Here is a 14,157-nt window from a genome sequence, read left to right on the forward strand (position 1 = left end):
TTACACAGCCTGTGCACATACATGCATATGTGATCCCTAGGAGCTGACCTCCAAAAGACCCATCGCGTATGGCCTCACTACTGTAACAGCAGCATATACTTTTTTTGCACGGGAGAGGGCAAAGGGCTGTTTCCCTTTCTTCCCAGGGCTTGAAGGAAAAAGGTGGCTGAAGAAGGCAGAGACGTACAGTTGCTGTTGGCATAGAGGGCCCGAAGGGAGAAGCCACTCAGCGTCAACTCTTTCAGCTTATTCCGCTCGCAGTGCAGCTGCTCCAGGCTGCACAAGGAGCTCAGATCCAGATCTGTCATCTGATTGTCTCGTAAATCCATATAAGTCACAGATTTGTTCCCCTTCAGTGTGTCAGCTACTGCTCTTTTCAGGTTGTTCAACCTAAACACTCAGAGATAAGAGTTAGAAAGTCAGAAAATAAGACACTGAACACTGGACATCAGTAAGAGAAGAAAGGAAAGGAAGAGTTCTGGTGAAGGCTAACACCAAAGGTGAGAACAGTGAAATGTGAGAAGCCATGGTGGATTTCAGGCAGCGAATACAAAGAAAAACTTCTACACTGCTATGTGAAACCATTTTACTCATTTCCCAATATTTAAGAGATTCTAAAGACCAGACTAGAAATAAGAAGCTGAGCCAAGGGACAGCTACTTTGCACTGACACAGGAAGCTAATGCAGAGACTCAATACTAGTCTGCCTTGTCACAGACAAAAAGTCCTTTCTCCCTTTCTTGTAGCTCTGCAGTTGGCAACCTGGAGAATCAGGATCACATCTCTAGGGTGGGGCAAAAAAGGGAGAAATCAGAGCTATGGAAGCTCATGGTAACAGCGTATCAAAAGAGGAAAACTAGAGAGCGAGTCACATTCAGTGACTTCAGGCATTGCTCGGCTACTCTTGCTTCTCTAAGTGAATTCTGCAAACACTCAGAAACAGAACTCCCTAAAACCTAAAGAATCAGCAAGAGGAAAAAATTACACCTATTTTATTGCAAAATGTACTAGAAGTTACACAGCTCCTCTGCTGTAAGCGGGAGGTAGCAATCTGGTTTATGTGCATAGGCAGGCTTCCCCCCTTACCGCAGGTCCACACTTTTGATGTGACTCATACGGTTCAGCACTGCAAGGTCCAGCGTCTCTAGCAAGTTCCCTGCCAGGGCTAGTTTGTCTAAGATGATGAGTTTCTCACAAATTGCTGGCAGTTCACAGAAGTTATTGAAGGAAAGGCCAAGGCAGCTGAGCTGTTGCAGACCTCCCAGTTCTTCTGGTAAGGATGTGAGGAAATTCCCATCGAGCCAGAAGGTCTGGAGACTGCAGCAGTGAAAAAGTGAAAGAAAAGAATTCAGCAACGAGTAGTGAACATCACATTTAGCATTTTCAGTTAATTTCCTCATATAGCCAGCTGGTCTCAGTGTGGCTATTTCTTAAAGGTACCTACGAGCTAATTTTATTCTCACACATCAGAATATGTTCTCTTTGCATCTGCTGCCATCTTGCATTCCCTTGCCTTCTTTCTTATCTCCTTCCTACATTCTCTTCTAATTTATTTATTTATTACATCAAATGGAGCTGCAGACACTCCTTTTTTAAAATAAGCTGGAGGAAGAACAGGCCACAATGAACCAATAGCTCAGTATCAATGTTTATCTAAAGGAATGCAGTAATAGTCTTGCAATTAGATTTACTTAAGCTTAACCTTTTATGCACTCTGGGTAGCTACTGGGGAAAATGGAGAAGGTTTTTACTCCAGCAAACACTTCAAGCCAAAATTTTCAGAGGGGATTGCCCAAGCATTTCCACACTAAAATCCTCTTTTTAACACAAAAAGCAAGCAAATTCTGTAGAAAGCTATCAAAACATACTAGTGCTGACAAAAATCACTAGACCTCTGTGAGATGTTGCCAGAGAAAAGTTTTACACAATAAGTTAGAAGTTTTATAGAAACTGCATCTGTATGGAAAATATTAAATACAAATAATAAACAGAAATTCAGAAAGTCACACACCTCTGCAGCTGCAGAAAAATGTGCATTAACTTATCTGAGAAGCAATACAATTGCCTTCAGATTGCTTCGTCTGCATCATGTTTCCTCACCTTCTCTCGATCAGCAGCTGTCATGTTTTAATAGTAGTGATAAAGGAATTGCACCTGAGACCGTCTGCAGTCCTGTAAGGCACCCTTGTACTTTAAACTTGCATACAGTTAAGAACTATGCAAACCCTTTTGTGTAAGACATTTATGAATACTGCAGCAATATAAACAGCATGCTCTGCTTGTACCAATAAGGTTCACACGCTAGGCCTCTGAATTTGAGAGGCATGGATATTTTTCCCTAGTTCTACAACCCCTAACTGATCTCCACAGATGTTTTGCTGTACTAGTCTGCAGTTTCAGGAAATTTCCCTGACCGTGTAAGCTTTAGATAGAAAGAAACTCTTAACTGTTTTTATGTAAACATAACAATATTTATGTTTAACCAGTAAGACATCACCAAAATAGTAGTTTAAAACGGGAAAAAAAAAAAAAAAAAGAGGAGAACACAGGAAGGAAACAAGAAGAAAGCAGGTAAGTGAATGCAAGATGGCAGCAGATGCAAAGAGAACAAGATGCCTTCACTTTTACATAACAATGGACATAAACCTGCAAGAAATCAAACAAGTTATCCCAAAGTAAAAACAAACCAAAAAAATGCCAAAAACCAAAGCCCCCAAAACACACCCCCCCGCAGAGAACATAAAAAGCTTAAGTTTACTAAACTTTAAGTTAGAGTATATTCATGTGCTTGGAAGTCTTCACGCTTACTCTAGCTCAGCAAGGTGGCGCCTGTGATTCAAGGCAGCGCCTATGATTCAAGGTATCATAACTGGCTGTTAAGTGTATTCCTAGGCCACTCCAAAATGACAAAATCCACTAATCTCCTCTATTAGAAAACTGATTTACACTAATTTATTTTTACATAACTAGCAGAATAGGCAGGAAGTAAAAAATGATGAACAATAACTTGCTATATACCAGTGACTTAAAACGGCAACTATATAAACACACTGTGGTATCTTAATTTTCAAGGAAAACCAAATCTTATTGGACATCTTGGTTCTCAACCTTCTGCTGGGTCAAATACATCATTCAGTGTCCATGGACAGACCAGGCTGCCCCAGCACCCATACTTTCATTAACAGTACCTCCACGACAGCTGAGCTCAAGCAAAGCACTAAGGATGTTTATGACCACAGATAAGAAGAATATACTTACTTCAACAGTTTGCCAATCTGGCTCGGCAAGTAACGAAGTCCGTTACAGGAAATATTAAGCTCTGTCAGAGTAGAGATCTCACACAGTGATACAGGAAACTCTCCAAGTCTATTATGAGACAGGTTCAGGCTCTTCAACTGAGAAAACCTATTGGTAAGAATACTAGTTAATTCACAGGCCTCCATGGTCTCAAAGCAAAAAGCATACAAAACCAGTTATAAAGAGTTTTGAAGTCTTCGTACACTGGCGATACAGTCAGCTAACACATTATGGGAGCTTCTGAACAATTTTCTTTTAAGTCACTGATATTTTGTATCTCAGTGGTAATGCTGAAAGTGATCAAAATACCATGGTTTTACTGCAAAGACTGGCAACAACCTTTTACCCTGACAGGCTTCCTCCTACTGACCTTTTCTAAGATTAAGGAGACCAAAAATACTCCATTAAAAAATTTACCTTCAAAGAATTACGTAGAGTAACAGTCTACAATTATGCAGCTTGGGAAAACACGAGCGGAAAACATTAACTTGGACTATTCTGAGAATAAAACAGAAGGGGGAATACCCTTTTCCAGCTAGGCACAGCAGAAGGCCTAGCACAGCTGTAAAAAGGAAAACCAGGAAAGCGCTGCCTTCACCCTGGGAAGCCCAAGACCGTGGGTTTTTTCCATGTGTGAAGTGCTGCTGGCTTGGCAGACTGCACCACACAGGTACGGCCAAGCAGGCACTGATGCAGCCCTCGCAGTCACTGCAGTCCCACGTGCCTAAGAGGTGGTTGCCTATTCCAGCTCCTTTTACCACTGTGCTAGGTGCAAACAGATAAAGAAATCAATCATGGGCTGAGGTCATATGCAAAAGGTTCTTCTCAAAGAGTTCCTCTTTCTACAGGAAACAAAAGTATTTCTCCCCAAGTAATAACCTTCTCATCCCAAACCAGAACCATTAATACAGTGGGGAAACTAATATACACAATTTATGACACAACTGCAAACCTAATGTAAGGTACCAGAGAAGTACTTCTTGGAAACATACAGTTCGTTTATCTGCTCCACCCACCATACTTTTTACTAGGCCATGGTAAGTAGCTCTTACTTTGAAGCAAATGTTTTAATACAGATAACAAATCCAAGGTTAATTAGCTCGAGGGAGAATATTACTTCTAGCTTGAGATGTCCTGAACTGTAAGACTGAAAGGTTTTGGATTTTGTTCTTTATAGTGACTCCTTTTTCAGATTCAGAATACTTGGAATGATCTGTGTAGGAACTTATATTTCTCCATTTTGCTTTATAATCTTGGGGAAGGGGGTGTTGTTTTTTTTTTTAAAAGAAGGAGCATATTTAAAACTTGGACATGGGTGGTTTGCTTTGAGGAAGCACCCTGTCATATAAAAAAGGGCATAGGCATGTAACGTTTCCTGCAGCCACAGACTCTTTTGCAATGCAACTGGAAGTTAAAGAGAAATATACTGGTAATAGCCAGGGAACATACTGCATGATGCAAAGATCTCACAATGATACAAAAATCACAAACTTGTACACAGAACTTCACAACAATGATGGAAAAGTAGGAAACAAGAGGGTAAACCTACATATTTAAACTCTCTCATTAACTGGTTCAACTTTAAGAGATTTAGGGCAGATACAGTTCTCAGGTTTTGGAGTCAGAAAACGCTTTAATGAAACTGCTTTCTCTGGAGTTCTGCAACTTTTCTTTGGCACTCTGAATTTTTCTATGGCACCTGTCCTTAACACCAAGCAGCTCTTTTTCTCTTATTAGCAGAGTGTGGTGAGAAGCTGCCCTGAGAGGCATGACATTAAATGTGACAGCATAACCAATTTTTAGAATTCACCCCTCTGCAACAATATCAAAGCAAACACAAAAGGGGCATTACATTTTCCAAAAGCTCAAGAGAAACTGATACATGACACAGCTTGGTCTGAGACTCCTCGAGCAGACAGTCATTCAATAGGGAGGACAATACTCAAAAGTCTTTTGAGTTCTCCTTCTGTCCCTTCTCCTTTGCCCCAGCATTCTTGAACAGTAGGGATGTGGGAATGGAATGCAAACCCAACTCTCAAGTTGTACCCATGAACCATATATTATATGGAACAAGGATTCTGAAATTGTTATGGCTCCTCAAGTTTTGGTCTATGCTTTTACAGCATATATTGAGATTACAGCAAAGAGGTATGGAAACATCGCAACAAATCCTCAATGGGATGTCCAACCTCTGTTCAGCAGCCCAAACTGGTGCTGGCCTGAAATATTCCCAGTTTCATGTAATGTCCTGCTCTGCCACCAAAGCATCCCAGTACAACTCTGTACCAACTAGCTATAATGGTGATAATAGACATGCATATGTATACACATGCATATGCACACATGTGCACACACACTTATAAAAGATTAGACTTAAAGTTTTCCAGAAAAGGGAGATACTTGAAAGGCAGTAAGTTACATCTCCTAGCTTATTTTTTATGTAACGGAACAGGTGGGGTTATTTAATTTCCTTTGTTTAACATTTCCCTTTTAGTTAATTATTTTTGTTCCATTATTACAATTATAGCTAGTTAGACTCCTAGAGCTTGAAAGATTTCCTCAGAGAAAGAGATCTGATCATTGCAAGAAATTCCGCTGTTTGGAATTGTGAGTCTCTAGGCATTGATGACACCTACTGCAAGTGAGCAAGTTTCTTTATTTGGGGTTTTGTCCTGATAAACATCCTAAAAACCTCCGAAATAAAATCTTTTCAAATGGCAATGAGCAGCCTTACGTGGGCTACCTAATGCTACCTGTTTATTCAAGATTGTGTGAAGTGAGGGCTTCTTTTATGGCTTTTGTTTGTTTGAGGATTTCAGCTTCATCAGACATAGTCACTGCCAGGAAAAGAGTTGAGTTTCTGACATGTCAGATCTCTTGTTGACTACATGCAAGGTCAAAAGAAATTTCATGCCCCTTTGCTGATCCTGTGAACCAAGGATACCGCATTTTAGAAAACGAAGTTCTGGTAAGGTTTTCAACATCACACAATGTATTTGAAGAAAGTAGTAGAAAGCAAAATCTTGAATTATTGTAAGCAGCTGTTTCAGTAACAGAACCTACTACAATTCAGTAGTTACAAAACATTTAAATAACTTTGGAATTAAAATAAGACCAGACTAGACTCTGGCTCTCAACAAAATGCAAAGAATTCTCACAGATGTGCAATTTTTTCCCCCTGTGTGTACCCTCATGGATATCTGGGTATCTCATTACCTGTAGGAAAAAAAATAACCTGGTAACAGGCCCCTAGAAATAAAGAAAACAAAAACGCAACAAAAAAACCCCAAAACAAAAACCCTGCAGTTTTGCAATTTCTCTAAATGCATTATGCCTTAAGAAAAGTGTGTTACCAACACAAAGCCATTTGAAAATATTGCTACAGGCTTCCTAACTGCTTTTGAAATTAATAGAGCAACTCCTTGAAATCTTTTTAGTATGGCTAGTGGAGGTATCAACAGACTAATCTTCCTCTATATATTTTTTTTTTTCAAGAATTAACTTTAAAATATTTTTGTAAGACCCCTTCACTTACCTAAAGTGACTACATCATGCTTCCATACCATCACACAACTGCTACTCTTTTAAAAGCAGATTGCTACAAGTTTCAAAAGCAAAGCTGGAGTCTCACAGGCCCTCTGCCAATTCCAAATGCACGTTGAGAACTTCAGAAAACAGGCTTTTTCAGACCTGCAGTTCTCTACAAACGCTTACCCACAATAGCAGCATTATGTTTTCCCTCACCTTTTATTTTATACCCAAAATGTTGTTTAGCAAGCAGCCTTATATTACTATTGCATCGTGTCCATACAAATGGCATATTGCTCCACAAGGCTCATCTCAGATCAAACTTAGCACAAAGAATCCATGGAAGGGAGTTCATGAATACTGTAAATTGCTGGAGGCTTATGCCTGCCTGTGCTGTTCAGTTCTGCTTCCTAGCCCCCTCATTCGTTAGAGATTCCTGAAGATCAGTCTTTTTACCACCCCCACGAGAACCGGCAATAGACTCCCCCTCCTCTTCATCCCTGGATGCACGTGTCAAGAAATACAAATGTCAAAGAAAAAATAATTCTTTGTGGACCTGCAAAGAGAGTCAAGACTCCCTGCTCCACTTGATCTCATAAAATTGTGTCGTAGGTTGAGGTAGATGATGTCTTGACTGTAGAATAGGTGCTCGGGCAGTTCCTCAAGGCTGTAGCATGACAGATCAACCATGCTAAGTCGCATAGACACAACCTGAAAAGGAGGAAAAGCTGCAGCTGTGCAACAATTTTTCTCTGGAAGTCTACTGGAAGGCCAAAGAATGCAAATAGCAAACAATGCAAGAACATGAAAGAACCTCCCTGCACCCACCAGGGAGAGCCCATGCAGGAAGCTGAGTCTATGGGGTATGAGTTCACATCATTTGCTACTACTGTTTCTGCAAGCCCCCTGAGAAGGATGCGTATCTGGGTATGAACACACAGTAAGCCTTGCTCCGTATGTGTGATGGGTGCTGCCTAAAAGCTAGACAAGAGTGCCAGCCTAATGGAGGAAACCATATTTTTGGCTGAGGAAACTGCTGAGGAAGCATCATCTCTTGAGTGCCTTCCAGAGATGCAAGCAGCAACAGGAAGCAGTTTACTTTCCAGTTCAGTCCTTAAAGGTTTACAGGACCTCTGCTTCACCTAGCTACTTCTTCCAGCTTTCTTTTGTTAGTTTGTTCAAGGCATATTAGAAGCATGACCTGTTATGATGAAAAGGTTTCACAAATTACGGTTTTGCAACATTTCATAAAGTCTCTGCAAATATCAGATCTCCTTTCATTAAGTATGCTTCGTTTCAATGTCTCTCGCGCTTCATTCCAGATTTCATGACCTGCTTTACGCTGAACTCATTTCCTATTTCATAATATTTATATATATATATTTATATGGTCAAAGCATGGCTTAGCATTAAGCTGTTGCCATCCAATTGTACTTTAATGCACAATAAGGATGCAGGCTCTGAACAAACTACACCTGTCTTGCTGACCTGTGATTTCCATGTTAACTCAAACCTATCAGGGTAGCTCTATGGCAGTCCAGGCAGATTTAAGTATGGCAACAGGTGCAATTTATACCTTTCCATGACTGTAAAGTCAGCTAGTCCCTGTGGTTTGCTCTAGTGATCTATGATTAGCTATCTCAGTAGGTGCAGCAGGGGTGAAAAAAATGCAGAACTACTACTCAACATTGTTGCACAGGCAGAGAGAGAAGAGAAGGCTAAAAGAAAAACTCTGTAGTCCTGAGCATGTAAGAAATTAAGCAAGTTGGAAAGTCTCCTGGGTCCATCCATCCAGCATCCTACCTGCATACCTAGCATCTCTGCCTGCATACCAAGCCTACATTTGAAGACCATTCTTAAACCCATATCCCCACCACCCAAACCACTGCAGTCTCCAGAGCCTTACCGTGGATGCCTGTCGGTGCCACCGCTGGCACTCAGCCAGTGTTTCAAAGGAAACGTGGTATGTTTGAGCTTGTGCACCAGCAGATGTGAAAGCAAGTGTGTACTGCCGACGTTTCATCTCTTCCACCTGCAAAGGGAGAATTGAAAACAAAACAGCCTGCCTAAACTCCAGCAATTACAATGGATCTGAAGTCTAGGGTGAGGTATTACCAACTACTGGTAACATAACTTTACAACTGTGTTTTCAGCAAAATGTAATTGAAGAGAAACACAAAGTAAATCCTTCTTAACATCTTTCTGCTGAAGTAGATCCAAGAAGCAATAATTTCTGGAACGTCCATTCTCAACATTGGCTACCAAGGTGGAGGCAGAACTCTTCACGTCATTAGCTTTAAGACTACTACCAAAGCAAAGCAAGTAGAAAGGGGTTGTACAACTCTCTGCACATGTTAAGGCAGTAATCTGTTACAAACCACTACATCAACCTCTTGTGGATAATACCCATCGTCATGATCCTTTCTTCCCTTCTCAGTCACAGGAAGCTAACCAAAAAATGTCTTACCTTCCCTCCAACGAGAGGCAAGATGTGCATCTTCCCTGTGTGGCTATCTTTCACAGAGGACACAATGAGGCACGTACCACAGAGAATTACCAAACGCTCTGCCCACTTGTGCAACTGGGTCTTTCCTTTCCGTACGTTGTAGACTCCAGAGAGCAGGATGCGATCTAGCTGTTCCACTTGACATGGCTTTTCTGAAGAAAAAGGGGACATTAGCATTCACTTTCCCTTTCCTCCTCATTCTCAGCTGTCAGTACAACTAGCAACACAGACATAATATGCAAAATTAGTTATTGTAAAGAACAAGCACAGACAAGACAAGGTGCCCTTCAAAAAAACCCTCATGCAAGGGACAAGCAGCTTCCTCAGCCAGCGCAGTGATGGCGATAAGCAGCCACTGTGTGCCTTCCAGTACAACATTCTACCAGTTGCCAGGTAGTAGGTTTCTAATCTACAGGTAATTGTAGACCTCAGCAAACTTACACACTTGCCAAACATCTTTCATTCAGATGCAATAGAAAAGCAATTTCAAACTCTTGTGGAGTCAGCTAAAGTCACAGAAACCATCAAATAAGCGGCTTCTACCAGTCTTTAAAGTAAGGCCTGGAAAATTAGCTACAGAAGAAACTTACTTCCCTGAAGACTATTCAAGTGAAAGGACTCCAGCACTGACTGTTACAGCTGGTGCTGTGTGCACTGCTAGCTAGGACTCTAGCTAGCCAAACAGAATTCTAGTCAGCCTTCTAATCCACATACAGTTAATTTTAGGTCAGCCTAACTCCCTGCCCCATTTATTACCTTTTGTTTTCAAGATAATGACAGATCTCCCAGATGCTTTTCAAGATTCTGTCCACTGTTCATACGATCTTACCCGCTAGGAAAATTTTCCAAATAGTCACTGAATTTAAAGAACAGGAATAAGCCTGAACTGATGGATCTATGAGTTTCAAGTGTTAAGGATCTCCTCACATTAAATTTGTATTTAATTTTATCCTAAATAATCCCTAAGACAAATCCTGGCAACAGGTCCTTTGTTTTACTTAGAAAAGAGTCAGTCTTTTTTTGAAGTTGCTACTGACATCTTGCTTCTGTCTTGAACTGTCCTACAAGTGTCCTGATATCCCCAAGCAGCATGAACCTGCAGGTATTTATATTCTCCACCCAGAAGTCAGAAATCGACTAGCCAACATATATGGCAGACAACGGTAAAAACTCTAGATTCGCTGGAAAAATAGTCTCACTATTGTTTATGCATGCCTCACTTCCAGACACAAATCATACTCCAAACTTTTATTAGGAGCAAAAAGTTAACCACCAACTAAAGTCATTATACTCTTTCTCAGCTAGAAAGCAGGCTCTTCAGCATGCCAAATTTAAAGCATTGTCTTTATGTCCATACTACGCTGAATTTAGCTGATATATTTAGCTGTTTATTTTACAACGGCAGCTTTGTTTCAGAGACATGAATTTTGGTGTAAGATGTCCTTTAATGATGAGAAATTCTAATCATCCACAGAAAAAACTGCCTGGATTTCACCAAGCTGAAAGACCAGCCACCGATTTGCAAGAAAACAGTATTATGCAACCAGAAGTGGCATCCTGCTGACTGCCACAGCAGCGTTGTTCCAAGCACCAGTTGCTACTATGAAGCTACACCAATCCTCCAGTTCCCCCATCTGCTCTGAAAGATCCGTAACACCTATGTCCTAGTGCTAAGTAAACACCCAGGGGCAACATCCAAGGACTTCTACTGGGAATCCCAGGTATTTCACAACTCCTCAAGCTGTGTGTAAGAATGTTCTTAACCTCTAGGGACAGGCAAGGTCCTGTCAGTCTTTGCAGCTCCTGAGCTTGGCCTTGAACGTCACTGCGATGATGCTCAACTCCATGCTCCAATTAGCGAGCACAGGCTTTCCCATGGAGAACAAGGGCGCAGGTCATCAACAGGCAGAGCTAGCACCTCTAACAGCGGGAGTTACACAGTTCCAGCTACAGCAGCACAAGGAATCAAGACAATTCCCCACAGAGAAAGCGTGCAACCCTCTACAATTCACATCTGTCACACCTGACGTAGATGAACAGTTTGATGGCCCTGGAGAGCTGCATCTGTTTGACCTGTTGTTGAAGCATGTAAAGACTCTAACCCAGGGGTCCTCAAACTTTTTAAGCAGGGGGCTGGCACACGGATGAAGTGGCAGGCAGCCATCTGCAGCTGCTTGGTTTCCCTCCCCAACCCCCGGCAAGGGGGTCTGTAAATACCGGGGGCCGGATTGAGGACCCTGGGGGGCCATATTCAGCCCCTGGGCCGTAGTTTGAGGACCCCTGCTCTAACCTTTGGTCTCTGAGCTTGCCCCAGCCAGCCTGGGTCACTGGCCTCCATTCTCCAAGTGACTTCCATTGAAAGGAAGCCCTCGCCCCATTCTCCCAACCAATCTAACACGCCTTCACCGCTCATAAAACTCCTGGGCTCCTACGAGTATCTTAACAGCCAGACTTCAGGAAGCATGCTTCCCTCTCACCACTGCGTAACGTGAGATTTCTATTAATCTGCTTGCAGTCCCATCGACCCAACTGGGCGTAAGTACTCACCACGCACCAGGGAAAGAAACAAACCCAATGTATCACATGGGAAGGGCAGAGAGAAATGTGGGAAGAGAGCAGAGAAATCCAAGAGACATCCCCAAGGAGTGAAATAAATATGAAGGTTGCTCTCAGCACTCCAGCAGGTCCAGAAGGGGCCCACAGAAACGGTCAGGTGGCTGGAACACCTCTCCTCTGAAGACAGGCTGAGAGAGCTGGGGTTGTTCAGCCTGGAGAAGGGAAGGCTCTGGGAAGACCTTCTTGCAGCCTTTCAATATATAAAGGGGACTTACAAGAAAGGCACAGAGAGACTTTTTACCAAGGTCTGTAGTGACAGGACAAGGGGCAACGGTTTTAAACTGAAAGAGGGTAGGTTTAGACTGGACCGAAGAAAGAAGTGGTTTATGATGAGGGCGGCGAGGCGCTGGGCCAGGCTGCCCGGAGCAGCTGTGGGTGCCCCATCCCTGGCGGTGTCCCAGGCCAGGCTGGACGGGGCTGGGGGCAGCCTGGGCTATGGCAGGTGCCCCTGCCCCTGGCGGGGGGTTGGGGCTAGAGGTCCCTTCCAGCCCAAACCATTCTGTGACTCTAGGATTCCAAGTAATGTTTCTTTGGCTAAAATGCATTACTTCATCCCTTACGTTCTCAGCTACAGGCTTTGCAAAATTATCACATAATCCTCCACAGCATTCCCACTAATTCTTCCCCTACCTTTAATAACCACATTTACTTTTACTTCCTTAAAACAGGTCTCCTGAACTCTCTTCAATCCTTGTATTTCTTCCCTCACAGCCTCTTTCTAAGCAGGATTACTCTCCCATGCTGACTGAAACTACTTAGTTCCATTTTCTACCTGCTTGCTTCCATGAAGTTGAGTCACCATTCTTAAATCTTCAGCAGTTCCTGCCCGACATACCCAAACTGAATTGCTAATTTTTTCCTTAAAAGTTGTCTACAGCCTTACGCTCGACACCTCTCCTCCTTGCAGATGAAGTAACTTCCGAATCCCTGCTCCTTGCCCTGTAAATCCAGACTGTACGCATGTCATCCTTCTTTCCATCTCCATTACACTGTTTTTCCTGTTCTGCACACAGCTCCCAGACAGAAGGGGTTTGTCTCAGGTAAAGGGGTAGAGAAGCTGATTTCTTATGATTCCCGGTTTTGACACTGAATAAACAATGGCTAGCAGCTTCGTCGGGCTACCCAGCTCCACCATACACAAACAGTTTTCCATTAAAAGCACTCTGACCCTTTTTTCCCTGAAATGCAATAAATACGTAGGTGAAGTATTTCTAAGTAATGAAATAATTTCATTACCAGCTTTCCTTTCCTTTACTTCTTTCATATTTCCTCTTCACTTCAGTGAATTCCTTTTCTGACTGCTAGCGTCAGAGGTCAATGGGCTTACGACTATCGTTCTGTTGCTCCTTATGCACATGGTATCCTGCCCAAACTGATTCAACAGGCCACTCAGAAGTCTCACTTCTGCAATGAAACACAGTGGGTTTCTAATGGCAACCTACACTGTTATTTACCAGCTGGCACTTTCACTCTGTATTTACAGGCTGTGAAGGTATTTGACCAGGACCTTCCTTATCCACATACCTTTTGGAAACAGAGTCTTTAGGCTTATCTAGACTGAACTGCAATACGTTTCTGATCTTATTAGGAGCTCTAAGGCATTTGTTGTAACAATGGAAACTAAAAACAGAGCAATCTTGTGTCTCCCTGTGGAGCTGTCTTTTCTCAAGCCATAGACACCCTGTCATCAAAAGAACTACAGAATCATGGGGTTTTTCTATCAATCTTGAAAACACGCGGGTTTTTTAGGAAATGCTTACTGGTACTTTGAGTGTTTGATGTAGCCACCATCTAGAAACCAAACAGGTCAATGACCTGGGCTTCAGCTGAGTTATACCTCATAGTTAAAGCTACAGGAACAGTGACAAGTGTGCACACACAGGATTCCTTACCACTGTAAAAGCGAATCATACAGCTGAGATCAGAGTTTGCTGCCTCTTCCTGCATTCTGACAGGATCATCAAAACCCAACCCAGCCAAGTAGTCGTATACAATCTGAAGGGGTTTTTCTGTGGGCTCCAGCCTCCTGTCAAAACAGACAAGAAAGCAGTGTGAGAACACAAAAAAGATTAAACAAGGCTCAATGCAGCTAAAGTGTGAGGAATACTGACATACTGGTTGTTCTGCTCCCCTGAAAAGCATCCCCGGGGTCCGTGCTTCCTGCTTGTCAAGTAGCACTTAAGAACTGCAACACTTAAAGAATTACATTG

General features: G+C 42.3%; 1 protein-coding gene across 8 annotated transcripts in view; it reads right to left on the minus strand.

Annotated features, from left to right (window-relative positions):
* The window catches only part of PHLPP2 (PH domain and leucine rich repeat protein phosphatase 2), a 40,920-nt gene that overhangs the window by 17,339 nt on the left and 9,424 nt on the right, over window positions 1-14,157 (minus strand). For 7 of the 8 annotated variants that reach the window (XR_005831053.1, XR_005831052.1, XR_005831051.1 and 4 more), the window contains exons 3-9: window positions 13,840-13,973; window positions 9,293-9,483; window positions 8,732-8,857; window positions 7,382-7,536; window positions 3,259-3,405; window positions 1,087-1,317; window positions 188-390 (exon numbers count right to left, since the gene is read on the minus strand). Coding sequence is in view for 5 of the 8 variants with exons in the window: in XM_040614881.1 (XP_040470815.1) it covers window positions 188-390; window positions 1,087-1,317; window positions 3,259-3,405; window positions 7,382-7,536; window positions 8,732-8,857; window positions 9,293-9,483; window positions 13,840-13,973 (1,187 nt within the window). In the remaining 3 variants the exon portion in view is untranslated. Of the gene's footprint in view, window positions 1-187; window positions 391-1,086; window positions 1,318-3,258; window positions 3,406-7,381; window positions 7,537-8,731; window positions 8,858-9,292; window positions 9,484-13,839; window positions 13,974-14,157 lie in introns of those variants that run through there. The other variant, XM_040614884.1, reaches the window with a different exon arrangement.

The sequence above is a fragment of the Falco naumanni genome, chromosome 15 (genome assembly GCF_017639655.2).
Source record: "Falco naumanni isolate bFalNau1 chromosome 15, bFalNau1.pat, whole genome shotgun sequence".
NCBI classification, from domain to species: domain Eukaryota; kingdom Metazoa; phylum Chordata; class Aves; order Falconiformes; family Falconidae; genus Falco; species Falco naumanni.